At 56.9% G+C, this 21,867-nt stretch overlaps 7 protein-coding genes across 8 annotated transcripts; 3 read left to right on the top strand and 4 right to left on the bottom strand.

Moving 5' to 3' along the window:
• Positions 1 to 679: 679 nt before the first annotated feature.
• On the top strand, positions 680 to 1,980 carry ACRALDRAFT_2026072 (uncharacterized protein; the record flags this gene model as incomplete). Its single annotated transcript, XM_071020367.1, has 2 exons — positions 680 to 1,211; positions 1,316 to 1,980. The coding sequence occupies 2 exons, from the start codon at positions 680 to 682 to the stop codon at positions 1,978 to 1,980; spliced, it is 1,197 nt and encodes a 398-aa protein (XP_070877558.1).
• Positions 1,981 to 2,316: 336 nt separating this feature from the next.
• ACRALDRAFT_1068832 (uncharacterized protein) lies at positions 2,317 to 3,183 on the bottom strand (the record flags this gene model as incomplete). Its single annotated transcript, XM_071017606.1, has 1 exon — positions 2,317 to 3,183. The coding sequence occupies one exon, from the start codon at positions 3,181 to 3,183 to the stop codon at positions 2,317 to 2,319; it is 867 nt and encodes a 288-aa protein (XP_070877557.1).
• A 718-nt stretch (positions 3,184 to 3,901) lies between these two features.
• ACRALDRAFT_1092379 (uncharacterized protein) lies at positions 3,902 to 13,737 on the bottom strand (the record flags this gene model as incomplete). Of its 2 annotated transcripts, XM_071019608.1 has the most annotated exons (21): positions 3,902 to 3,956; positions 4,013 to 4,054; positions 4,092 to 4,148; positions 4,187 to 8,580; positions 8,619 to 9,470; positions 9,542 to 10,297; positions 10,338 to 10,369; positions 10,422 to 10,556; positions 10,605 to 11,234; positions 11,269 to 11,393; positions 11,501 to 11,595; positions 11,622 to 11,667; positions 11,698 to 11,733; positions 11,792 to 12,982; positions 13,013 to 13,026; positions 13,099 to 13,117; positions 13,155 to 13,260; positions 13,347 to 13,369; positions 13,428 to 13,483; positions 13,590 to 13,672; positions 13,710 to 13,737. In XM_071019608.1, 21 exons carry the CDS (start codon positions 13,735 to 13,737, stop codon positions 3,926 to 3,928), a joined length of 8,751 nt encoding a protein of 2,916 aa, XP_070877555.1. The 2 variants fall into 2 exon arrangements, with proteins under 2 accessions (XP_070877555.1, XP_070877556.1); XM_071019609.1 differs by lacking the exons at positions 3,902 to 3,956; positions 4,013 to 4,054; positions 4,092 to 4,148; ... (12 more) ...; positions 13,590 to 13,672; positions 13,710 to 13,737 and having other exon boundaries at positions 11,540 to 11,720; positions 11,792 to 12,951.
• Positions 13,591 to 16,578, top strand: ACRALDRAFT_2098462 (uncharacterized protein; the record flags this gene model as incomplete). The annotated part of the gene is made up of 5 exons (XM_071022884.1): positions 13,591 to 13,649; positions 13,761 to 13,847; positions 13,904 to 14,005; positions 14,064 to 14,571; positions 14,623 to 16,578. 5 exons carry the CDS (start codon positions 13,591 to 13,593, stop codon positions 16,576 to 16,578), a joined length of 2,712 nt encoding a protein of 903 aa, XP_070877554.1.
• A 70-nt stretch (positions 16,579 to 16,648) lies between these two features.
• On the top strand, positions 16,649 to 16,983 carry ACRALDRAFT_207679 (uncharacterized protein; the record flags this gene model as incomplete). The annotated part of the gene is made up of 4 exons (XM_071022288.1): positions 16,649 to 16,733; positions 16,788 to 16,793; positions 16,839 to 16,906; positions 16,969 to 16,983. The coding sequence occupies 4 exons, from the start codon at positions 16,649 to 16,651 to the stop codon at positions 16,981 to 16,983; spliced, it is 174 nt and encodes a 57-aa protein (XP_070877553.1).
• A 23-nt stretch (positions 16,984 to 17,006) lies between these two features.
• ACRALDRAFT_2100998 (uncharacterized protein) lies at positions 17,007 to 18,341 on the bottom strand (the record flags this gene model as incomplete). Its single annotated transcript, XM_071023037.1, has 2 exons — positions 17,007 to 18,093; positions 18,196 to 18,341. 2 exons carry the CDS (start codon positions 18,339 to 18,341, stop codon positions 17,007 to 17,009), a joined length of 1,233 nt encoding a protein of 410 aa, XP_070877552.1.
• A 748-nt stretch (positions 18,342 to 19,089) lies between these two features.
• ACRALDRAFT_2017471 (uncharacterized protein) lies at positions 19,090 to 20,551 on the bottom strand (the record flags this gene model as incomplete). Its single annotated transcript, XM_071019882.1, has 4 exons — positions 19,090 to 19,237; positions 19,307 to 19,386; positions 19,451 to 19,775; positions 19,878 to 20,551. The coding sequence occupies 4 exons, from the start codon at positions 20,549 to 20,551 to the stop codon at positions 19,090 to 19,092; spliced, it is 1,227 nt and encodes a 408-aa protein (XP_070877551.1).
• Between the last annotated feature and the right edge of the window lie 1,316 nt (positions 20,552 to 21,867).

The following is a 21,867-nucleotide window of genomic DNA, read 5'->3' as shown; positions in this document are numbered from 1 at the left end:
GCGAGGCGCTCAGCCACGAGCCAAGACGGTCCGGCCGTCGCCCTGAACCGATGGACCCCTGTATCGGGTCACTCAGCCACGCGAAGTGGCCCCAAACGGTTAGTCTCGGACGGAACAACTCTCTTCCGGTATACGGTTCCATCAATCAATTCAATTCGATCTGCTGCGTCGTCGAAAACGCTCCATGCAACGCTTCTGGGCCACAAAGCCAAGTCATTACATACAATGGAGAGAATGTTGGCAGCTCAGGTGAAGACTATTGAAATGGGCCCCGCCGCATCAAATCAACGGTAGTCCCCGTCGCTTTTGCCCCAAGCTCGATGCAGCCGAGGAATCGATAACAGAGTGGGCCGGGGACGGGACGGTATTACGATTCGGCTCGCAACAAAGACCTTGCTTTTCTCAGAGATATGCGCAGCATCCAGATCGTTTTTTCCTAGACATTTTACCTATGTATTCAGGCTCTTCCTCGTGCCATCTCCAAAAAGAATCACCACCTCTTTTGCGCTTTCGACCTCCGGAGCTTGTATTATAGCGAGCGCCCCATCGCATCCCACACCCGGTGTCCGTGTGCCGCCGAACTATTCAGGAAAAAGCATATAACAAAGGAACCGGACGTGACCTCGCATCAAGGTGGTCCAAAAATACCCAACATTACAAATCCTCTGGTCCAGTCAGGATGGAGTCTCCAGCCAGGAGTCGCCAGATACAGCCGCGGCGTCGTCTCATGTCACCAACAACACACCTATTCTTTGTGTCCGCCCTTGCCGCCTTCCTCGCCAGCAGTCCCCTAACAGCTCCCGCCCTGGCAGCCGCGCAGTCAACAGGGAGCGACAACAATGACGAAAGGGCCTGTTACATGTTCGATGGCACCGTGGCGTCCAATGAGGTCCAGCCCTGCGGCGGCACTACCGGACATTCTGCCTGCTGCCATTCGGGCTGGGCCTGCCTGAGCAATGGGCTATGCATGGCCGCCGGCGGCGACCCCGACAACCTCGCCGACGCGACCATTTACCGAGTTGGCTGCACAGACCGGTCCTGGGGCAGCCTGAACTGTCCCAGGTGGTGCACGGATGCCGACGAGATCGACAATGTGGCCGAGCCCCAACCCATCCGAGCATGCATGGGGTTTCGCGATCTATTTTACTGCATCAACGAGGACGAGGATGGAGACTGTGAGCCCGGCGACGACGAGGCTTTCCAACTTCCGGGTATGGGATTCCTGGCCCCTTTGACTCTTCCGTAGCCTAGCTCGCGGGTGCGTAATTTGGAGACTGGAGACACGCTAACTGTCGGCGTCGTGCGCCGTTTCTAGGGACCGCGACAATCGTCAAGATCATCGGCGAGGAATCGACCGAGACTTCCGCCTCGGCCACTGGCACCTCTACCTCGGGGCGCCCGGCGTCGGGGACCGAAACATCGACCAGCGCAACTGGCACGACGGGCGCTAGCAATGAGCCGAGTGCGGAGTCTGGTGACGGTGACCAAGAAGGGGACGGTGGGCCATCGACTGCCCTCCAGGTTGGACTCGGTGTCGGCATCGGCGTCGGAGGTCTCGGGATTCTCCTCGCCTTGGTCTTTTTCCTCCTCTGGCGTCGCAAGAGTCGCAAGGCCAAGGAAGCTGCCGAGAAGACCAAGGAAGGCGAAGATTCGGAGAAGAAAGCACCCGCCTTGGGTCCCGACGGCTCGGCCGCCTGGGGCCCTTCGCCCCTTTCGCCGCACGGTAGCGAACTACCCGCCACTACCATGTCACGGAATTTGCACGAGGCGTCTCCTGATGCGATGCTGCATGAGGCACCCGGCGGCGACACGACTCTGGGACGCGTGGAAGCGCCGTCCAACGAGAGGCGGCACGAGATGGCAGCTATGGAAGGGATCCAGGGGCTGCACGAGCTGCCTGGCGATAATGTTATGATCCCCAGTGCTAATGCGGCGGTGTCGGGTCCAGATTCTGGTGGGCCGAGAGAGCCAGGGACGTAAACGGGAAAGATGTAATCCCCAGGGTGGTAAAGAACGGAGAACGACCATATTTCATGATACCTGCCTGCGAAGCGACCTGCATTTTGCGAGAAGAACAGTAACCATACGACATTATGAAGAGATAGAGCACAGCAATATTCGATCCTGGTTGTTTCCAACATGCCGACATGGCCAAACTTCCCATAGCTAGCGGTAATAGTTATACAAGAGAATCAAGTATACAAAGAGAAAACCGTACAAAGAACTCATCACCAGGAGAGGACTGAGAGGGCGGATAGACGAGACATATGGGAGGGAGAAGAAAACGGGTTGGCAAAAAGGTAAAGACCATATCGCTCATTGTTTGGTCTCGTCTTGCAGGTGCCAGGCGAAAACGTTTCGAAATATCTCTTTGCCATTACCAACAATGGTATCGCCATGGCAAGGCACAATGTTGTCAAAGTCCCACTGGTTGATACGTCTGATGCTGGCATTGAAGCTAGGGCGGTTACGGCGAGAGGCGAGGTACCAATGGAAACGTCGGGTCCAAGTCAGGTCGCCTTGGGTGGTCTGGAGGGCGGCGAAGACGCGATCGGCCAAGTGTGCGGTGGGGCGCTGGTTCTCTGGGACGCGCGAGTACTGCTCGTGGGCGGGGAGGTTGAAGAGCAGATCGGCCTGGATGAGAGTGCGGTCGGGGCGGTAGAAGAAGGCGATCTCGCGGTTGGCATGGGCGTCGACAAACTCGTAGTCGAACGCGGCGTCAAAGTCCGGGTCCACCTTGACGGACCGCTTGGCCTCGTCGCCGAGGGGGAAGACGACGGCGAAAGGGTCGTCCTTGATGCGCGGGTCCGGGTTGTGTTGCGCGGCGGCCTTTGCACGCTTTTCCGGGAGGCCGGCGGGGCCGATGAGCTTGGCGCCGGGGAAAGCGGCCTTCCACTCGGACAGGAAGATGTGATGTTCGATATCCGGGGCGACAATATGGGAGACGGTGCCGCCCCCCGGTCCTGTCAGTTGGTCGATTTTGGCTCGAACTTCGGGAGTCAGGGCGACGGGAGAGAAGACGGCGAGGTTGCCCGCGGGGAGACGAGCGAGGGTACCCCGTCCGCCGATCCGGGCGGTGCCGGCGCGGAGAAAGGGGACGGAGAGAGTGGTGAGGTTGGGGGTGAGGTCGCGGATGACCATCACGTCAGAAGGATTGGACGGGACGAGCTTGGATGATGCCATGATGGGAGCAGAAGAGGAAAAGGACAAAGACGAGGTCGAGGGAGGAACTGAAAAATGACCGACTATGCCGATGCTGGCGGACGGTTGCTTTCGGCGTACGAGGTAGGAAGCGCAGCGAGAGAGTCCGGGTCTAGGAAGAGAAGATACTTTCACAAGGCTTCGGGGGGGAATAAGAAATGTTGGGCCCATGAAGCAAGCATAGATAAGCAGAAGAGGAATGTTAGCCGACCGGAGGGACCTGGCTATGTAGGTTGATGGAATGCAAAAGGGAGATGACTCGAGTAACTCGAGTATAGAGGCAGAGTAGGGAGGTACGCGGTACCAGCGTGACTGTATATAGCGAAAGAGCGTTGCATCATCGCCATGGGCCGGGCCGGTCGGTGTCCGGTCCGTGTAACTCGTGAAGCTTCATCCGGTGTCCTCGGCAAGTGCGATGGAGGGAGCCAGGACCGTGCGAACTGTCTTGGGTTCTAGGAAGAAAGAGCTACCGGTAACAGATATCGGTGTACGTAGAGGTACGAAGCAAGCACCTACCAAGAAGAAGTATATTTGCCTAGAAGCAGCAAGTGCGACCGGGGACAAGACAAGAGTGATGACATCACGAGTAGTCCCGCATGTGAGTCGCGCCTACTCGACTTGACCGAGGACCTCTGACTGACATGTGTTATTAGAATTGAAAACGACTTATCAGGTACTTACGAATACAAGTCACGGAGGCGGTACTTTTTCATTCCATCGTGATTCAGATCCAAGGAGAAATCAACATGATGCATCTTCATTCCCATCGAAAACACAACACAAAGGACACACAACATAAACTCGCGACCACAAAAGCAAATTCACCATGACGCCGAACCTCCATCTAGAGACGCCTCATTCGGCTCCTTCAGTCTTCAGCTCCAACCCAACTCATAAAACTCCGCTCAGCATTCATCCCGCGACTCTGCCCCCATTGACCTCCTTCTCTTTGCACACGACATGCGACGCCTCCTATCCGTCCCACGAATACAACGGGTCCATCATATTTACCAGATCGTTCCATGTCCACGATACTCCCGACAAGTGGTTCATCCGTATCAAGTCGGGCGTCGATCCTCCCGTCACCCCGTTGGCCGACATCCACAGGTCCGCCATCATCCACGAGACCCAGTATACCCGGATCCCCCCGTATATGAGGTAGAAGAGGATGATTTGCACCAGCACTCTCGCGACGTCCCATCGGGAGACGGCCGGCCACGATGCCCGTGGCAGCCGGGGTAAATTTGCCGACCGTTCGCGCCGCAACACCGTCTCCCCGCAGAACACCACGCAGAACAGCAAAACACCCAGGAGCCATGCCAGTAGGTGCCACATCTGGAAGACCGCCGCCTTGCCCAGCGCCCATAGCAGGCTGCAGCTCGCCAAGACCCATGTCGCTATCCACCGGGCCAACTCGGCCATGGCGCCCCACTCCCCCGTGCTCGTCCGACGCCGATGCTGATGCCGTTGCCCTTGTCGTTCCGCCTGTCGTCTGCTAGAGGGAGTATCGTCGCGTTCGAGCCAGTGACGGACCGAACGAATGCTAGTATCGTCATCGTCGGAATTCGTGCTTGCCTCTGAAGCGGATGATTCCGTCTCGCTGCCGTCGTCCCAGAGAAGCGACCGTATCATTCTCCCCCTACGGCGGGACTCTGTGGCCATGTCCCTGTGTGCTATGGTCATGTTATGCCATGCTCTCGAATCTCGTCGCATCGTCCTCAGCATCTGCTCCAGCATTGCATCTTGGGCCGTCTTCGGCACACCCTTGCTGCGTCCGGTAGGGCGTGGGCTCCGCTTCTTCACCCTCTGTCTCGCGCCTCCCTTTGTCTTTTTCTTCTCCGTCTGCTGGCCCCCTTCCGAGTTCGCTTCGGGCGTGCTATTTAGTTGCCGCTCCAGCTCTTCCTCTTCCGTCTCTTCGGGGCTCCTGTCGACCACTTGGGTGGATGGGCCAGCGCCCTGGAGCTCCTTCACCCTCTGAAGAGTCTCAACCTGATCATGTGCCGATGGTATTTGCTTCTGCGCAGACTCCAGTTCTCGGCTCACCCGGTCGAGCTCCTTTTGCGCACGCACCCGCTCGTCAGTTTCGGCCTTCAACCGGGCCTCTAGTTCGTCTATCCGGTCTTGTTCCCTGGCGGCGACGGCCTTCGCGTCGTCCTCGGATTCTTTCTGGCCCGAGACCGTCTCGTCGCGGAGCTTCGTTAGGTCCTTGCTCCTTGCGCCCAGTTGCTGCTGAAGTTCGCGCACCTGACCGTCGAGCTGATCGCGCTCGTGTCTGAGCATCTCCACCTCCTCTTCGTCGGCGCTTGTCCCAGATCTCAGATTACACAGCGTCTCCAGCTCGTCGTCCTTTTCCTGCAACAAGACTTGGCGCTCGCCGATTTCGCCTGCTAGTCTCTCGATAGTAGCGTTCTTCTCCTCCATCTCTCGCGAGATCGACTCGATGATTTTGTTCATGTCGTCCACATGGAGGCGGTGCTTCGTCACGAGGTGGTCAAAGTCCCGTCGGGCGTCGTGTTCGTAAGCATCAAAGTCCTGCAGCACCTGGTTGAGCTCGTCTTCGGTCCCGTCGAGCTGCCTCTCGGCTGCCCTGTACAAATCTGTGATGACTTCCGCGTTTCGTTCCGCTTCCTGGAGCTTATCACGTAGCCACTGGATCTCGCTGTAGGCATGACGAAGGTGTTGCGAGCCAATCTGCCTTGCCTGCCGCACGTCTTGTTCTCGCTCGTGAAGCTCTTGTCGGAGCTCCTCGACCTCGTTCCGTAGATCCGTGAGTTCCATGTCCTTCTGGCTGGTCAGGCGCCTCACTTCATCATCCTTGTCAAGGGCGCTCCCCATGGTGTCATTCTCGAGCTGTTCCAATCGGGAGACGATTTGACTACGGGCGGGTTTGTCGAAGCTGGCCCCTCCTTCATCTTGAACCGTTTCCTCGCTCTCTCGGGCGGACCTCAGCTGCTCCCCGATCATGCCAAGCAGTCGCTGGAGCTGGCGCTTTTCATGGAGCGCGTTCGCAAGCTCCAATGCGCCTTGCTTACGAGCTTGCATAAACTTGAGTGTCTCCGTGTAGAACTCCCTCCTAGCAGCCGTGAGCTGGGACTCCAGGTTCTTGCATTTCGCCTCGAGCTCCTTGATGCGCGAAACATTCGCTTCGCCCATCTTCCTCTCTTCCACAAGCCTGTTTATGGTCTGGCTCAGATCCCTGGCGAGATCCTGGATGCGTTCCTTCAGCTTGCGGTTTTTACTCTTCTGTTTCTTCAGATCAGCCTCGCGGCGCTCGCGGTGTTCCTCAGACTCCCTCAAGCGATCCACTAGATCTTGAAGGGCCGCCGTCGTCATAATGCCCCCCATGTCGCTTCGGAGCTCCATCACCTTCTTCTCTAGGGCCTTGGCTGCGCTTTCGTTCTCGGCCCTGAGGTCCCCGATGCGCTTGAGGAGCTTCCGATCGGCCTTGTCGAGCAACGTGTGATATTGAGATTTGAGGCGCCCTGATGCCTGGAGGCGGGCATTCGCCTCGTCGAGCTGCGCTTCGAGTCTCTTAATGGCGTCGTTGACGTTGGCAACCGTTGGGTTAGTCACCAAGGACCGGATCCGCTCGTCCATGCCTGCGATGCCGTTGTTCAGCTCGTCGATTTCCGCATCCTTGGCGTCTCTGTTGCCACGGAGCGCCTCAAGCTTCTTTCGCAACTTGCGCACCTTCGGCGATTCGAACTTCGGTTTCCCACTGGCGCTCGATACCGGATCCAAACCGGTCCCTTCCTCCAAGGCAATAGCTCCGGGCAGGTAGTTTGCGTCGGCGTTCATCTCGTCCCGGTCGACACGGGCGTCTTCCAGTGCCTCCAACATATCTCCGGCGTCCCTCAGAATCTCGAGTTGGTGCGTCAGCTCCGCCACCTTTGTTGTGATTTCTGCATGAGAACCAAGCTTCTTCCTTTCCTCTTGCAGGCGAACATGCTCCCTCGACAGCTCCTCGATGGATTGGGCGTATTCCTTCTTCTCTGCCAGCTCATCCTGCAGGTATCTCGAGTTCCTGGCACGCGCCGCCTCCAACAAATCCAGCTGCTGCAGCGGAGATGCCAGGCCCTCGCCCATGGACTCCATCTTGAACCTGTCGGCTTGTGGAATGCCGGAGCCGCCGGCGGCGACCTCCTGATCCCGCACGGCACTGAGCAGACGCTCTGTCTCCTGGACGCTCGCACCTGGCCGCTCGCGCAGCGTCGAGATGATGATGTGCAACTTCTTGTCGACCTCGTTCTCTCGCCCTGTGTGTTGCGTGGCCAGTTCCTTTCGCGTGGCCTCAAGCTCCTCCTGAAGCCTGGCAATATGGCTCTGGAAGTTGCTGCGCTCCTTCTCGATCGCGACCAAGTCCACCTTCTCCTTGCTCAACTCTTTGAGGTTCGTGACATTGTCCTGGGCCTCTGCGAGCTTCTCCTCAAGGTCGGCTATCTTCTCCTCAAGGCGAGCCATCTTATTATTCGCATCTAACTCGGCTTGGGTGGGTTGCGCCGATTTGCCGCCGCCCAGAAACCAATTCATGGTTGATCCGAAGGTGTTTTTCTGCTGCTGCTGTTTATCCTGCGGCCCCAGCAGAACCTGGTCATCCACTTTATACCCGTCCAGAATGTCGAGACGATCTAGGTTGCGCTTGATGGTTGTGTCAATGTCGTCCTTCTTTCTGACCAGTTCCGCGATCCGCACCTCCCTGTCACGAGCTCGCGCGCGGTTGATTGGCGCGATAGGGTCGATGTCGGGTAGGGGCCTTGCATGGCGCACTCTGACGATATCCAACTCGACGTTGACGCCCTCCCCCTCTTGCCTCAACCTCCGAAGATTCTCCTGAAGGCGTTCCACCTCGCTTATCGGTTCTGCGGTGTGGCCCCTGTCTGTTCCATTCTCGGCTGCGAGCCGCCGGATCGCCTGTTCTGTCTCTGCCACCCGTTCCGAGATGTCGACGTAAATTTCGCGGCGACGGTCGGCCTTGCGTTCCAGCTTTTTCATCTCTGCACGACACTCCTTTATCTTCTCCTTATACTTCTCTTGGGCGCGGTCGCCTAGCTCGGTCTGGCCTCGACATGCGGCAATGGTAGCTTTCTGCTCCTCTGAGCGCTTATATGCCTGCTTCAGGTCCAATTTCGCCTTGTCGTATTTCTTTTTATAATACGTTGCACGTTCTTTCGCGACTCTCCAGGAGTCATCTCGTTGGGAAAGTTGCTTGTTGAACGAGGCGCGAAGTGTCGCCAACTCTTTTTGGGCTTTTTTGAGCTGCTCCTCGCAGTCATCGTCGCAGTCGCCTTGGTCGGAGAGTTGCGCCCGAAGCCTCGCAACCTCCTGGTGGGCTTCACGGAGCTTTTTCCCGCAGTCACCGTCGCAGTCGCAATGCCCTGTCTAGAACGCCAGCTCATGTTAGTAGCCGAACATGATACAAAGGGGTCGTGTATCCCCGTCTTTATTTCGGCCCTCGTTGGAGGTGTAGAATGTCTTACCTTTCTGCTGGTGTTGTCCTGTTGGCCTCTCGCATCTCTCTCGTCATCCTGCCACCGCTCCTTTTGTTTCTGCGCATGAGCCGAGAGTTCGTCCTTGGAGTCGTCCGCAGATGGATTGTAGACCTTGATGTGAGTGTACGGCTGTGAGGTCTCATCTTGGACCGTGTGGACGAAGTCGGCCAGGATGCGGGCTTCTTGCTCGATGCCCGTCTTGGCCTTTTCAGTGGCAGCGACAACAGAACCGAGGGCGGACAGGCCATTGTTGAATATCTTGTCGTTGATTTCCCGCTGCACAAGGTGATCCAGCAGGATGCGGTAGTCCTCGCGGGAAATGGGGGGCGCCTCGAAATAGTCATCGGAGAGGCGGGATGGGATGGATGCGGAGCGCTGGCGGTGGCGAGTCCCGGTGGTGGCTTCGGATCCAGCCCTCGAAGCCGGACTTGGGATCAACGGCGATGGCTTCTTTGCAGAGGCGGGGTGTGACCCCATCCCAGACAACCCGCCGCCGGTTCCGGGCGCCTTGGTCCAGGAAGAAGCCTGGTCGGGATTCAGGCTGTCGACGCGAGCCCTCTCGAGTGCCTCGCACTCTTCTTGGGCCTTGTCCCTTTCGGCGGCGGCTTCTTCGTAGAACTTCTCGATCCTATGGTAGCTCTCCCGGTAGCCTTCCACCTCCCGTTGTGTTCGTCCCAGCTCCATTCTGAGTATCTCGTTTTCTTCTTCCGCGGACTCCAGCTTCGTCTTGAGAATCTCCTTCTCATGGTCCTCCTCAGTCATGACAGACTCCAAAACCTCCTAGATGGGAGATGTTATCGACCGACTCTCGAAAACTCGAGCTAGTCTTGAGAGATAGATTTGCTACTCACCTCTTGCGTCTCAGACCTGGGGCTTCCGCCGTCCTTCTGCTCCAACAAATGTCGCGTAACGTGCTGCCCTCCCGGGTTGATGGACGGGACATCTCGATTCCGCCGCGCTCGAATGTTGGCCCTCCTGAGATCGCCGACCTGCCTCTCAAGCTGTTTGATCTCGGTCTCTTTTAATTCCTTCCGGCGTATCTCGTCTTTGAGTCGGTGCCGAACTCTCACGAGCTCCTTCTCGGTCTTCTCGCGCAGCTTCTTCTCGCCTTGGAACGCCGCGGAGAGCTCGCGGAGGGTGTCGAAGCCACAGAACAAACTCGTATGAAGGGCCGCGCGGGAAGCCGCACTCGTGGCGCGACTTATCAAGCTTGGCCGCCGACTAGGCGGCCGGCTCGATAGCTTGCGCGGCAGATTGTGGAACGAAGAGGTGTCGGACCTTCGCTTGGAGGGTTGGTTATTCTCCAACAGCTCGGCCGAGGAGGGCTCTTTGGCGGGGGAGGACTGGCTGCCCTGCTGCGCTGACGCATTCAGGCTGGGAGGGGGAGGAATGGTGATGTCAGCCGGTCGGTGGCTGGAGCGCGAGGGACCGGATTCTGGCTCTGGATGTTGCGGTCCTTCTTGGACGGAGGCCTGGGGAGGGATGTCCTCGGGAGGGATGTCTTCGTGGCCTCCCCCGGTGTCTGTCCCCGGTGCAGCTTGCGGTGCGCGGTCCCGGGTCTCTTCATCCTTGGGATCCTCCGACGCCATGATGTTGACTTTCTTCTCCTGTCGAGGTGAGTTGTGAAAAGGCCAGAGAGACTTACACGGCAGTGACGGGTGTGGGAAATATATATGCAGCTGAGACAAATCACAGAGCAGGCAGATGGAGAGTAATTTGATGGTTATCTACTCAAGGCAGCGGCGGAGAAGAGAAAAATAAAGCGGCAATGGAAAGGGAGAAAAGAGGGCAAGGTTGACCAGGCAGCTGAAGCAGTGAGCTCGGTCTCTGCGCCCATCCTTTTAAGAGCGGTCGTGGTGGTTGATCCTGACAAAGAAACGTCATTTCAATAGGACTCGATGATTGATTCGGGACGCCTTGTCGACTGTGGTGGTCGAGTAGGTGTCCTTGCGAGAACAGGAAGCACAAGGGCGACATGGTGAACAAAGGAGACGCAGCCACCCTCGGCTGCGCCATCGAGGGATGCAGCGCCATGTAATTCAGAAACGCGACTTGGTTCCTTGTTTAGTCCGTTTGTATTCAGGCCTTTCATTGAAAGACAAGCGCCGGGGCCGTGAAGGGAAAGAGGTTGGGGGGTTCTTCCAGGATTCCTTTGACGAGATGAGGTTTGGACATGCAACTGGCAAGTTAAAAATGGATTGTGGGTTCGCCTGGTATTCCGGATGCGGAGTGGAGGGTTGGCAGGGAGGGAGGGAGGGAGGACAAGAAACAAAGACGACGTGGACAAAGAAAGGGAGAAAAGGAGGTCGCGACGCTGTACCCGTATTAGATTGACAAGGGAGGTGGACAATGACCGAGCTTTGCGTGCGGCATCACCATGGGGGCGTTGACCATTGGTCTGTCGCATCGCAACGAGGACAAATTTGGAGTGGTAGTGGATGGGTCGAGTCGGAGGAATGGGATCGATGGGCCGGCTGACAAGCGGTTGACGGTTAGGGAGTTGATCATGGAAGCCGAGATGGATGGACGGAGTCTGAAGGTTAGCTGTTTGGAGTGAGTGAGTGAACAACGTAGAAACAGAGGACGGCGAGGAGAGGAATCGGAAGAAATGAGCAGTTATTCATCTCTCGCATTGCGATCCTCAGTTCATTAATTGTTCCCGACAAGGCCATGACACCCCAAGGCATGAAATGAGAAACAGATCTTGTCCAGCAAAGATTTCTTCTTACCCCCATATTCGTAAATCCGACGAGTGAAAGAGGTATCATCGAAAACGCCGAAACGCCGATTAAATGGCACATGTCGATCACACCAGGACGGTGACCCAATTGTCCTTCTGCCGGTTCGTTCTAACTATACCAGCCTCTCGCCCCGGGTCCAGGTTGTCGCGCTTCTTTTCGGTGTTCTATCATGGGTTCTCTGATGTCAAACGTGTCTATGATGTCTTGCCAAGTTTTCATATCCATGGTGAAAATCGCTTGGTGTTTTGCGGTATCGCTCGGTCTACCGGGATCGGCTGTCGTGTCTCCTCTGTCTACCGGGCCTGGAAGTGAAGTCAGCAGGGTGATGCATCGAGGACAAGGGGGAGAGAAAGAGGGAACCCACTTAGAGAAGGAAGTTCGTTCTCGTCAAACTCGACGGCCACACGACCGTCCCGAATGAGGAAGCTAACATAGAACATATTCTCGACAGTCTGGCCAAAAGATTTCGGGTTCACGACGAAGCGCATCAGATCCACGCCACCGGTGTCGCGGAGACCGTGGCGGTGCATGAGGAGGGCCTGTTCTTCGGGGTCCATATCCGGGTTTCGCTCGAAGATGTCCTGGAGGGTGGCCTGGGCGCTGGCCTGGACGTCACGGAGCTGTTTGAGGATGCGGGCGCAGACGGCGGTGAGGTCGTTTTCCGTCTTGGCGAGGGCCTCGACGTCGAGCACCTCGGGCCGCGTCTCGGCCAGGTCTTCGCGGCGCAGCGGCGCGGTTCGCTTGACAAACTTGCGGACCTTCTTCTCCGACGACAGCGGGCCGACGAGGAACCCCATCAGGGCGGGGCGTCGGGTGTGCGGGAGGCAGGCGTAACGGCCGAGGTGTGGCCAGTTGAGCGTCTCGTCGTTCTCGTCGTCGTCGACGCCCATGGAAGCCCCGGTCTGGCCCCTCGTGGTGGTGGTGGTGGTGCGGCGGTGGCGCTGGGTGCTGGAAAGGCCGGGGCCGTCATCGTCGACAATGCCTCCGCCCTGGCGCATGTAGGTGATGCACTTGGAGACGAACTCGTCGACGTCGACGCCCTGGGCGGCGCTGCCCTGGACGAGGCGGAGGGTCTTGCGGTAGGATAGGTCGATGGTGGTGATGAGAAGGCGGGAGTCGATGGCGGCTTCGCTGGTCTGCTTCACATCGCGAGAGAGCTCGTCGGCGCGCAGGAGGGTCTCCTGTAGGCCCTTGGAGTTGGGTTGCATGTACTCCTCCATGTTCTCGGTGATATCTTTCTGCAGGTCGCGGAAGGCCCGCTGGATGCGCCGCCTCTCCTCCATGGACTGGTCGGGGTCGTATTCGTCCGACATGCCGCCATCGTCTAGGTCTGGGTCGGCATCGTGTGTGCGTCTCCGGGCAGATAGTGTGCCATTCGTCAAACCTGTGGTCAGAGCTCGTTTCCGTTTGTTGTTGCTTCCATCTTGAAGGGCGAGGGAGCGCCGCTCAGGCGCTGGACCGTCGTCATCGCTTGAGGCCGACTCGGATCGTGGCGAAGAGGAATAAGCGCTTGCCGGCATTGCGGTCTTCTGGAGTATGCGCAAGCTGGACCTGAAGGAAGAGTGGCGCAATCACACAGACGCTTGACCGTCCCGCTATAAATTTCCAATCGATGGCGTAAGGATGAATAAAGAAGCAGGGATTCAAAGAGAGATGAATGTATCAACGGTCAGTTGGGTTTGGTGGCTGATGTTCATCTGTAATGTATTCGTAATTATTGAACTTTCCTTTTGTCGCGTCGGAAGGACCAAGGGACGCGACTTCCGAGTGGGCGGAGGGAATTAGGTTTAGTTTTTGGTTTTGGTGGGGTGCATGTATGTACCTGTACCCTGTACAGTGATCCACAAAGGAGCCGAAACAATTGTATCTAAACACGCTATACAGCGCTGGTGTAATGTTGGATCTGCTCCGATACTTCTGTTATCCAAGTACATAGTACTTCGTGTACCTTCACAGATGAAGCTTAACTTGGCTTATCTTATCAGTACAGCAGCACGTCGCGGGGAGCTGCGAGACCTTGGTACGTAACTTACCAAGTATATGATCAGAGGTCTCCCATCATCGCCATCCTATTCAATTCTCTTCTTCTTTTCCAGCTTCCCCTCTTCGGCGAATTACTTAGGCTCCTTATAGTATTCTCAGTCCCCCGGCGACCGACGATGGAGCCCTTCTCCTTCGCCACATCCGATTCGCTGCACCACCCCGTCAGTATCCGCATGTAGGAAATCCCATTCCACCAGCCTCGTCCCCATTGTTGAAATGTGTGCCTATCGAACACGAGAGACAACCGTCCGACTGCCTGACATGATCTCTAATACTGCCTCTGTAGAATAAACTTGGAAGGCAGCGAAGCCCCTCTACCGCCCTCTGCCCTGTTCGATGATGCAAAGCTTCGACACGTCGGCTCTAACACGAGGTGGGATGCCTTGCTGTTAGTCTCGACTCCCAGCGGCTCGCTAACCCGGAATCTAGTCCTCACTCGGATCTCTATGTGACCGTCCAGGTATGGGCAGGCTCCAAGCCTCTGACCGTTCCCCTTCAGACAGCATACAAATCGTTCCGCACAGAACGGAGGTCAGTCTACACTTCCTGCCGGCGTATCCGCGACTTTCGACTGACCATTGGGTTTCAGATGGAACGAATGGCTCACGCTGCCTATCCACTATTCCGCCCTCCCGCTCAACTCCTGCCTCGCCATCACGATATGGGACTCGTCTCCTGCTGGGGGAAAGGACGCCCAAGGCCTCGCCGTCCCGTTTGGAGGCACCACCCTGCCCCTGTTCGACCGAGACAACCAGGTCCAGAAAGGACGTCAGAAGTGCCAAGTCCACAGGCATAAGCTCGCCGACGGCCACGACAAAACCACAACCCCTGCGGTCGTAAGGAGAAGAGCGAGGGACCATGAGAAAAACAGCGAACAAAAACCTCTTGATCAGGATGCGGAAGAGAGGGAAAGACTGGAGGTTCTTTTAAAGAAACACGAAATGGGCGAAATTCCTCGCGTCGACTGGCTGGATCAGCTTGTCTTTAGAAATATCGAGAAGCGTGGGTTACTATCAGCCAAGGGAACCCATCGGACCTTGCTACGCCACCAGGGCGTCCAAGCTTCCGCCGAGGGTAAGGACGGAGCGACGGGTGAAGTAACGGACGGAGCCAAGGACGGAACCACGGACGATTCTCCCGACGCCGAGTCCCACCACCGCTCACAATATCAACTCAACGTCGAGCTGCCCCGGTTCGACTTCCCCGTCGTCTTCGCAGACTTGGAATATCCGCCACCGCCCATCTCCTCCCTTCAGAACATGTCGGGTTCCCAGTCCAACGTCGTCCTCAAACCCCCGCCAGAAGTCCAGCTTGGTCCGGGGATCAATAGCCTGGGTGACGCTTCGACCGGCCCCGGGAGCCGTCTGGTAAAAGTGTACGACCCCGAGATGGGCGCGAAAGATAACCCGGCCGAGGCGAAACACCGCCGACTGGTGCGCAGCCAGCATCGTCACGGCGTCTTGGATAAGGATCTCAAACCCAACGCCAAGGTCCGGGACGAGCTGAACGTCATCATGTCGTATTCCCCAACCCACGTCCTGAATACAGAGGAGAAGGATCTCGTCTGGAAATTCCGCCACCACCTCACACGGGACAAGAGAGCCGTCACCAAGTTTGTCAAATCCGTCAACTGGCACGACCCCAGCGAACAGAAGCAGGCCGAGCAGGTATTGGGCCGGTGGACCGAGATTGACGTCGACGACGCCCTCGAGCTTTTGGGCCCGACCTTTGACAGCCAGGTTGTCCGGGGGTACGCCGTCGAACGGTTGCGCAAGGCCGACGACCACGAGCTCCTGCTCTACCTACTGCAGTTGGTCCAGGCGCTCAAGTACGAGCGCATCTCTCCCGACTCGGCCCAAGATGCCACGCGGGATTCTTCGCTGGCAAGGTTCCTGATATCGCGCGCCGCGGCCAACTTTACTCTGGGGAATTACTTTTACTGGTACCTGATGGTCGAGTGCGACGACAACAGTCCCGAGCAGGGGACCAAGAACCGCGAGATGTACCGGAAAGTCGCGTACGACTTTATGACGGAACTGGTCAAACAGCCCGACGGCGTCGAAACAAGAAAGATGCTCCTTCGCCAGGCGGAGCTCATCGCCATCCTGTCCAGGATTTCCGGCGAAGTGAAGATGTCGCATGAGAGCATCGCCAAGAAAACAGAGCGGGTCAAGCGTTTCCTCGCGGATCCCAAGAACGAGGTGGCCACCATCGACCCGCCACTACCCTTGCCCCTCGACCCGTCCATCCACGTCGTCGGCGTGTCGCCCGACGAGACGACAGTGTTTAAGTCGTCACTGTGTCCGATCAAGGTCACGTTCCGCACGGCCGAAGGGTCGACGTACCCCATCATCTTCAAGACCGGCGACGACCTGCGCCAGGACCAGCTGGTTATCCAGATCATAACGCTCATGGACCAGCTCCTGCAAAAGGAGAACCTCGATCTGAAGCTCTCTCCCTACAAAATCTTAGCTACCAGCACGACGGCCGGAGCCTCCCAGTTCGTCCCCTCGGTCAGCTTCCAAAGCATCCCGTCCGCCCTGGCCTATCTCAAGTCGCACAATCCCGACAGCCGCCAGCCACTGGGCCTACGGCAAGAGACCCTCGACACGTACGTCAAGTCGTGCGCCGGATACTGCGTCATCACGTACATCCTCGGCGTCGGCGACCGCCACCTGGACAACCTGCTCCTCGCGCCCGACGGGCACTTCTTCCACGCCGACTTTGGCTTCATCCTGGGCCGCGACCCCAAGCCGTTCGCGCCGGTGATGAAGCTGTCCAAGGAAATGGTCGACTGCATGGGGGGCGTCCAGTCGGAGCACTTCAAGATGTTCAAGCAGTATTGCTTCCTGGCCTACGCCGCGCTGCGCAAGTCGTCCAACCTCATCCTCAACCTGTTCAGCCTCATGGTCGATGCCAACATCCCCGACATCCGCTTCGAACCCGACAAGGCGGTGCTGAAGGTGCGGGAGAGGTTCCACCTGGAGCTGAACGAGGAGGATGCCATGTTGTACTTTGACCGTGTTATCGAGGATGCCCTCGGAGCCATTGCGCCGGTGGTCATTGATAAGCTCCATGAGTTGGTACAGGCGTTCCGGGTTTGAGATGGGTGGGTGACTAGAGGAGTTTTTTTTTCTTCTTCTTTGGGAGCGGGATCATTTTTTTTTTTGTATTATGGCGTTTTGGCTCGTATGTCCAGCGCAAAGGCGTTGGGGGCATGGGTTAATACCATCGATCGGACTCTTTGAAGATGGCGTCAGTTTCCAGACTTAATCATAATTCTTACATGCTTACTGCTCACTGTTCGTTGTAGCCTCGGGTTCATAATATAAGGATCCAGAAGCTTCAGTCGAGAAAACACGAGTCGAGGCAATTTATGACCCAGAATTGCAACAGTATTCAGTAACTAGAACAGCCAAAGACACTCGTTCCGTTGCCTTTACATCAATTATGTTCCGCATTTTTAGGCAATGCCTACTAGTCGTTCGTGATAGTACAAGCGAGAATGAGACACAGGTAGTTAGCTAGGCCATCAGGTATCCCCAAACACAAACACGCCCTTGCCCTTCCTAAACCCACCCAAGGCACCAGAGACGGCGTCCTTGAGGACCTTCTCCTCGGTTTCCCAATTCCAATGGACCTCATCCAACGGCACATCTCGGAAGCGGCCGTCGCGGATCATCTGCAGGAGGTCCTGGACGGCAAACTTGCGGGCCTCCGGGTCGCGGTCGTTCCAGCGGGTGAGCCAGAAGCCGAGGAAGCGGATGTCCTTAAAGATGAGCAGGCCGGTAGGGAGGTTGACGGGCTGGCGGGACATGGCGCCGTAGGAGATGAGGGTGCCGCCGGGGGAGAGGGAGCGGGCGAGGGCGGTTGCGTTCTTGCCGCCGACGCAGTTGAGGGCGAGGCCCAGCTGTTCGCGGCCGCCGCGGGTGATCTCGGCGAGGCGGTCGCGCCATTCGCGGCTCATGAGCTCCGACTCGGCGACCACGACGTCGGCGCCCAGGTCGGCCAGCTCGGCGCGCAGGGCGTCGGTGGCTTCCTTGGTGTCGCGGTCGCGGATGACGTTGATGCTGCGGAGCCCCCAGAGGCGGGCTAGCTGGATGGCGGCGCGGCCGACGCCCGAGTTGGCGCCGTTTTGGATGAACCAGGCGCCGCTGCCCGGTTCGAGCGGCCGCATGGCGCCCACGGGGGCGTTGCTGCTCCCCGCGCGGAGGGGCTCGGCGGGGCCGTAGGAGCGGAGCATGCGGTACGCGGTGCACGGGTTCACGCTGACGGTGGCGGCTTGGACGGGGGTCAGGTTGGACTTGTCGATGCGGAGGACGTGGCTTGCGTCGGCTACGGCGTGGGTGCGCCAGGTGCCGAAGGAGGAGGCGGCGGGGAGGACCCAGTCGCCTCGTTTGAAGGGGAGGTCGGGGGAGCCGACGGCGGCGACTTCGAAGACGCCTTCGTTGCCGGGGATGGCGGAGGGCTCGGAGGTGCCGACGAGGGATGTGAAGGGCGGTTTAACGCCGTAGGTGCCCTGGACGGTGTTGATGTCGGCTGGGTTGATTGGGGCGGCGAGGGTGCGGAGGAGGAGGGAGCCGGAGGGGAGAGAGGGGGAGATGGAGTGGGTGTGTAGTCTATCAAAGGGCGTGGTTAGTTTGCTAGGCCTGGTAGAGCTGGCTCTTGCGTGGTAGAGCAATCCTGAGTCCGCGAGGAGGGAGATGGAGAGGGAGACGCACTGAAGGACATCAGCAGGCTCGCCCTCCTTGGAGAATACGAGTGCTTTCGCTTGCGTGTAGCCGTACGGTCCGGATTTATAGCGTACGGCGGTCTTGGAGTTCACGATGTGGCCTGCGCGTGTTGATGGCGATAAGCTTGAGGGCATGGGACGCCGCAGCGCCGAAGCGAGTTGGCCCAGCCTCGCCGCCCGTAAAACTGGCATAACACTCGAGTTGAAGTGGACAAGAACGAATTGGAATCTTGAAAGGGCGTCCGAGAGAATTGACGGGAAAGCGGTTCGTTCTGGCAGATGGAAATGCTGATGAGCTCTGGAGATGTTTCAACGGAGAGCTCGATGGTGGTTATCGGCGTGGTTCGTTATTAGGTACTTCCTAAGCTCAATTGGGTTATGGCTCCATGACGTCGGTCGTCGGGTCTACTTTGCCGACAGAAGCGGGTCAACGGATGAACGCGAAGTGCTGACATAAGCAGTACTTTTAGATGGGACGATACGACGAGCTACGAGTTAGATACGAGTACAGCGGATCAACTCGATGGCTGTTCACATCTTACGTACTTTGTAGGTAGACAAACCCATCAGTTCAAACGGACCAAAGAAGCGGCGGGAATATCGAGGGTAAATAGTTTTGGTAGACTAGTTGGTTAAGTACGGCAGGTTGTGCAGTTCGTGGACACATGAAGCTCTCCGAACATCTTCCATTAAAACCCAGACTGTATACCATAGAGCACCATGAAGTGTACGCCGCAGGTTTTCCGTGAAATAGCCAAAGATGAGACAGACGCTATGCCTTCAACCATATTGTTTGATACTCTCGACGTCTTCCACTCCTCCATACTGAATATTAGTGTTTGTTTTGCTTTTGCTCCTCCTACCTCGCTCGAAATGGTTTACATCAGAAAGAGGAGAGAAGCGAGTGTGTGCGACCAGACTGGGCCATGCGATTCGCCGTGATGTGAAAGTTGAGTTGAAATAAATGGGGCATTGTGTCGAGTAGATAGGCGTATCTTGGGGTAAAGACGAGAACGAAGGCTTCCTCCTGTCTTCCCAGTCCAAAGGGAAATCAATAAATAAAGAAGGTGGGCGATGGCCTGGTGAGGCAGAATCAAAACAGAAAGGGTCGTGAATCAGAATCGGGCAGTGGGTGGGTGTTTCGCGGGGGTATCTTGTTATCTCTCGCAGCCTTGCGCTCCTTTTTTTGTTCTTTTTTCCCTTCTTTTTTTCTTTATTATTTGTCGAGTTGGGTTTATGTCGACTCGCAATCTTCTTTCCCTCTCCTCTCCTGCGTTCCTCTTTTTCTCCATCCAAAGCCTCTTGTCTCCGCGAAAAACGTCGTTCCGGCTTTCGAAGACACTGTAAAAGGAGGTATGAGAAATCACTGCTTGGCCGGTCGCGTACGGGCGCACGCATTCGTCGTTCGCTCGTCCATGGGAAATAGAAAGGGGAGGAAAGAAATCCCCGTCAGAGGGGCAATCTGCATGTCGAGCAGGAAAAGCACGTGTGTTGTTGAGGGCTAGGTCGGCGAGGGCGTTGTGGGAATTTGGGCGGGTGGCAGGACATGGCGACATGGTGATCCCCATGCTTGTTGTTTGTGTGGCGAAGAAAAAAAAAAGACCAAAGACCAAAGAAATACCAAGGAAAGAAACAAAAATTAAGGGGTAAAGACGGGAAAGACCGCTTTACTTGATGTCTTTAAATAGGTCGGCGCCGCCTAGACTGCCGCCGTCGTTGTCCAGCTTGGACCCAAGAGCACTCAGCTCGGGGATCATGGGAGGCGGCGGGCCGCGGACCTCGGGCTTGCTCTGGCTCCTGTCGGCGTTCTCGTAGAGGGTGCTGCTCCGCTTGGCCGCGTCGCCGGTCCTCAGCCTCCGGAAGAAGCCGCTGCTCCTCTTGGCCTTCTTCTCGTCGAGGGTGCTCCCGTTGTTGCGGCTGATGGGGCGGCTGCCGCCGTTGGTGGATTGTGTCTCGCTTTCTGCGTAGGAATGATTCAGTAAAGTGATGCTGAGGAAACGGCGTATGCTACCTGCCCGGCTGGAGGGTGCTGGGGAGAGAGGAGGGGCGGCCTCGCCAGCGTGTTGGTCCGTACCCGCACTAGCACTCGCGGCTGCTGACCCGTTGGTCGCTCGAGAGCCACCGGCGGCGCCATTGGCCTTGTTGCCGTTTTCCTTGACCGCGTCGGCTTGCTTCGTATCGGTATCGGCGGCCAGGGGGGTCTTGGGAGGCGTCGGCACCTTCTCGACGGGGCTTTCGGGCGGAGGGGGGATATTGGTGCCGTCGGTGAGGGAGGAAAAGTCGAAGTTGAGCTTGGGAAGCTCAAACCGTTTGGTTGAGGATGATTTGTCCGTGGTTGGCGCCATTTTTTATTCTCCTTTTCCGGGGTGGCCCTGGGATGGATGGGGAAAGATGCGGTGGTGTTACGTCGATGCGATTGATGGGGGGAGAGGTTCGGGAGAGTCAAGTTTTCGGATGGTTGGTGGAGCGTTGATGGAGTGTAGGCGGAACCGATGCAAGGGGGAATTCGAAAGAATTAGGATGGAAGTAGGTCTGAGCGCGCCAGCGGGAGTGTAAAGGTCGGGAGGCAGAAATATAATTAGAACGGAAAATTGACCGCGGCGTTGTTGTTGTTGTAGTAGTTGTTGTTATTGTGGTTGTTTTGTAGGAGGGCTCGTCGGATCCTATAGAAGGACCGCTATAGGCACTCGGAGGGAATAAGAAGAAGGATAGTAGTCGGAAAAGTGGGAAACCGTCGGTTTAGTTTCGTCTCGAAAAGTCGGCCGTTGGGAAATGGTCCGAGCGATAGGGTCGGGTCTTGGGACGCTTTTGGTTAGGACGGTGCTTAAAAGATGGGATGGACAACAGCTGCTGACAGGGGCGGTAATCCAGATAAAAATAAAAATTAGCCGCCATGTGATAAGGCGCCGACGATAAGGATGCTAACAGAACGAAGAAGCTAAGAGCTGGGGCAAGTGCTTGAGGGTTATGTAGTGTCATGGTCCATTGCTGCGTGAGCCGTACGAGACTGGATGGAATGACGGTGTCGCAGTCAACGGGATTCACGACGACGCAATAAGATGATCTAAGCAACAAGGGAGGGGCGAATGCACCGTACCTAGGAAGCCTTCGCTAACTGGAGAGGAGAGACGGTAATCCTGGCCTTCCGTTTGGTTCCCAGATCTCAATTAGAGACCACGACGATGACGAGGGGTAGAGGAACTTGGGGTCAGTGATATTGTGCAGATGAGTTTATTCTTTGGTGGACAAGAGCCACAGAGAAGGCATCCGGGGGGAGTCCGGATGCTTTAACAGATGTTTTTATGGATCGCGACAATTGGTTTAAACGTAATTAGAGGCATAATGGCCTCTATGATTGGATAGTGCGCCGACTGCCGGGTTTGTATGACTGGGAGGCGGCTTTCCAGCTAATGGTGGTGCGTAGAGCCACACCGGGTAGATTTTACACCAAGTCAATCTGATAGGAGCCTCAATGTACGGTACGAAGTACGTGAGGGTATTCGTAAGGTACCTACTGAGTACACGTGGTGTGGCTCCGTAGTACACTAAGAAGTACGCGCCTATCTCGAGAGCCCAAAGAGAAGAAAAAAAAAGCAACTCGAGCTTGTCCCGTCCATCTCAGCCGACATTCTCGTTGGGCGAAATAGCATACTGCGCCCTT

The sequence above is a fragment of the Sodiomyces alcalophilus genome (assembly GCF_042370955.1).
Source record: "Sodiomyces alcalophilus JCM 7366 unplaced genomic scaffold ACRALscaffold_2, whole genome shotgun sequence".
Classification (NCBI taxonomy): domain Eukaryota; kingdom Fungi; phylum Ascomycota; class Sordariomycetes; order Glomerellales; family Plectosphaerellaceae; genus Sodiomyces; species Sodiomyces alcalophilus.
The sequence above is the reverse complement of the archived record's forward strand: the minus strand, read 5'-3'. Positions and strand labels throughout refer to the sequence as shown.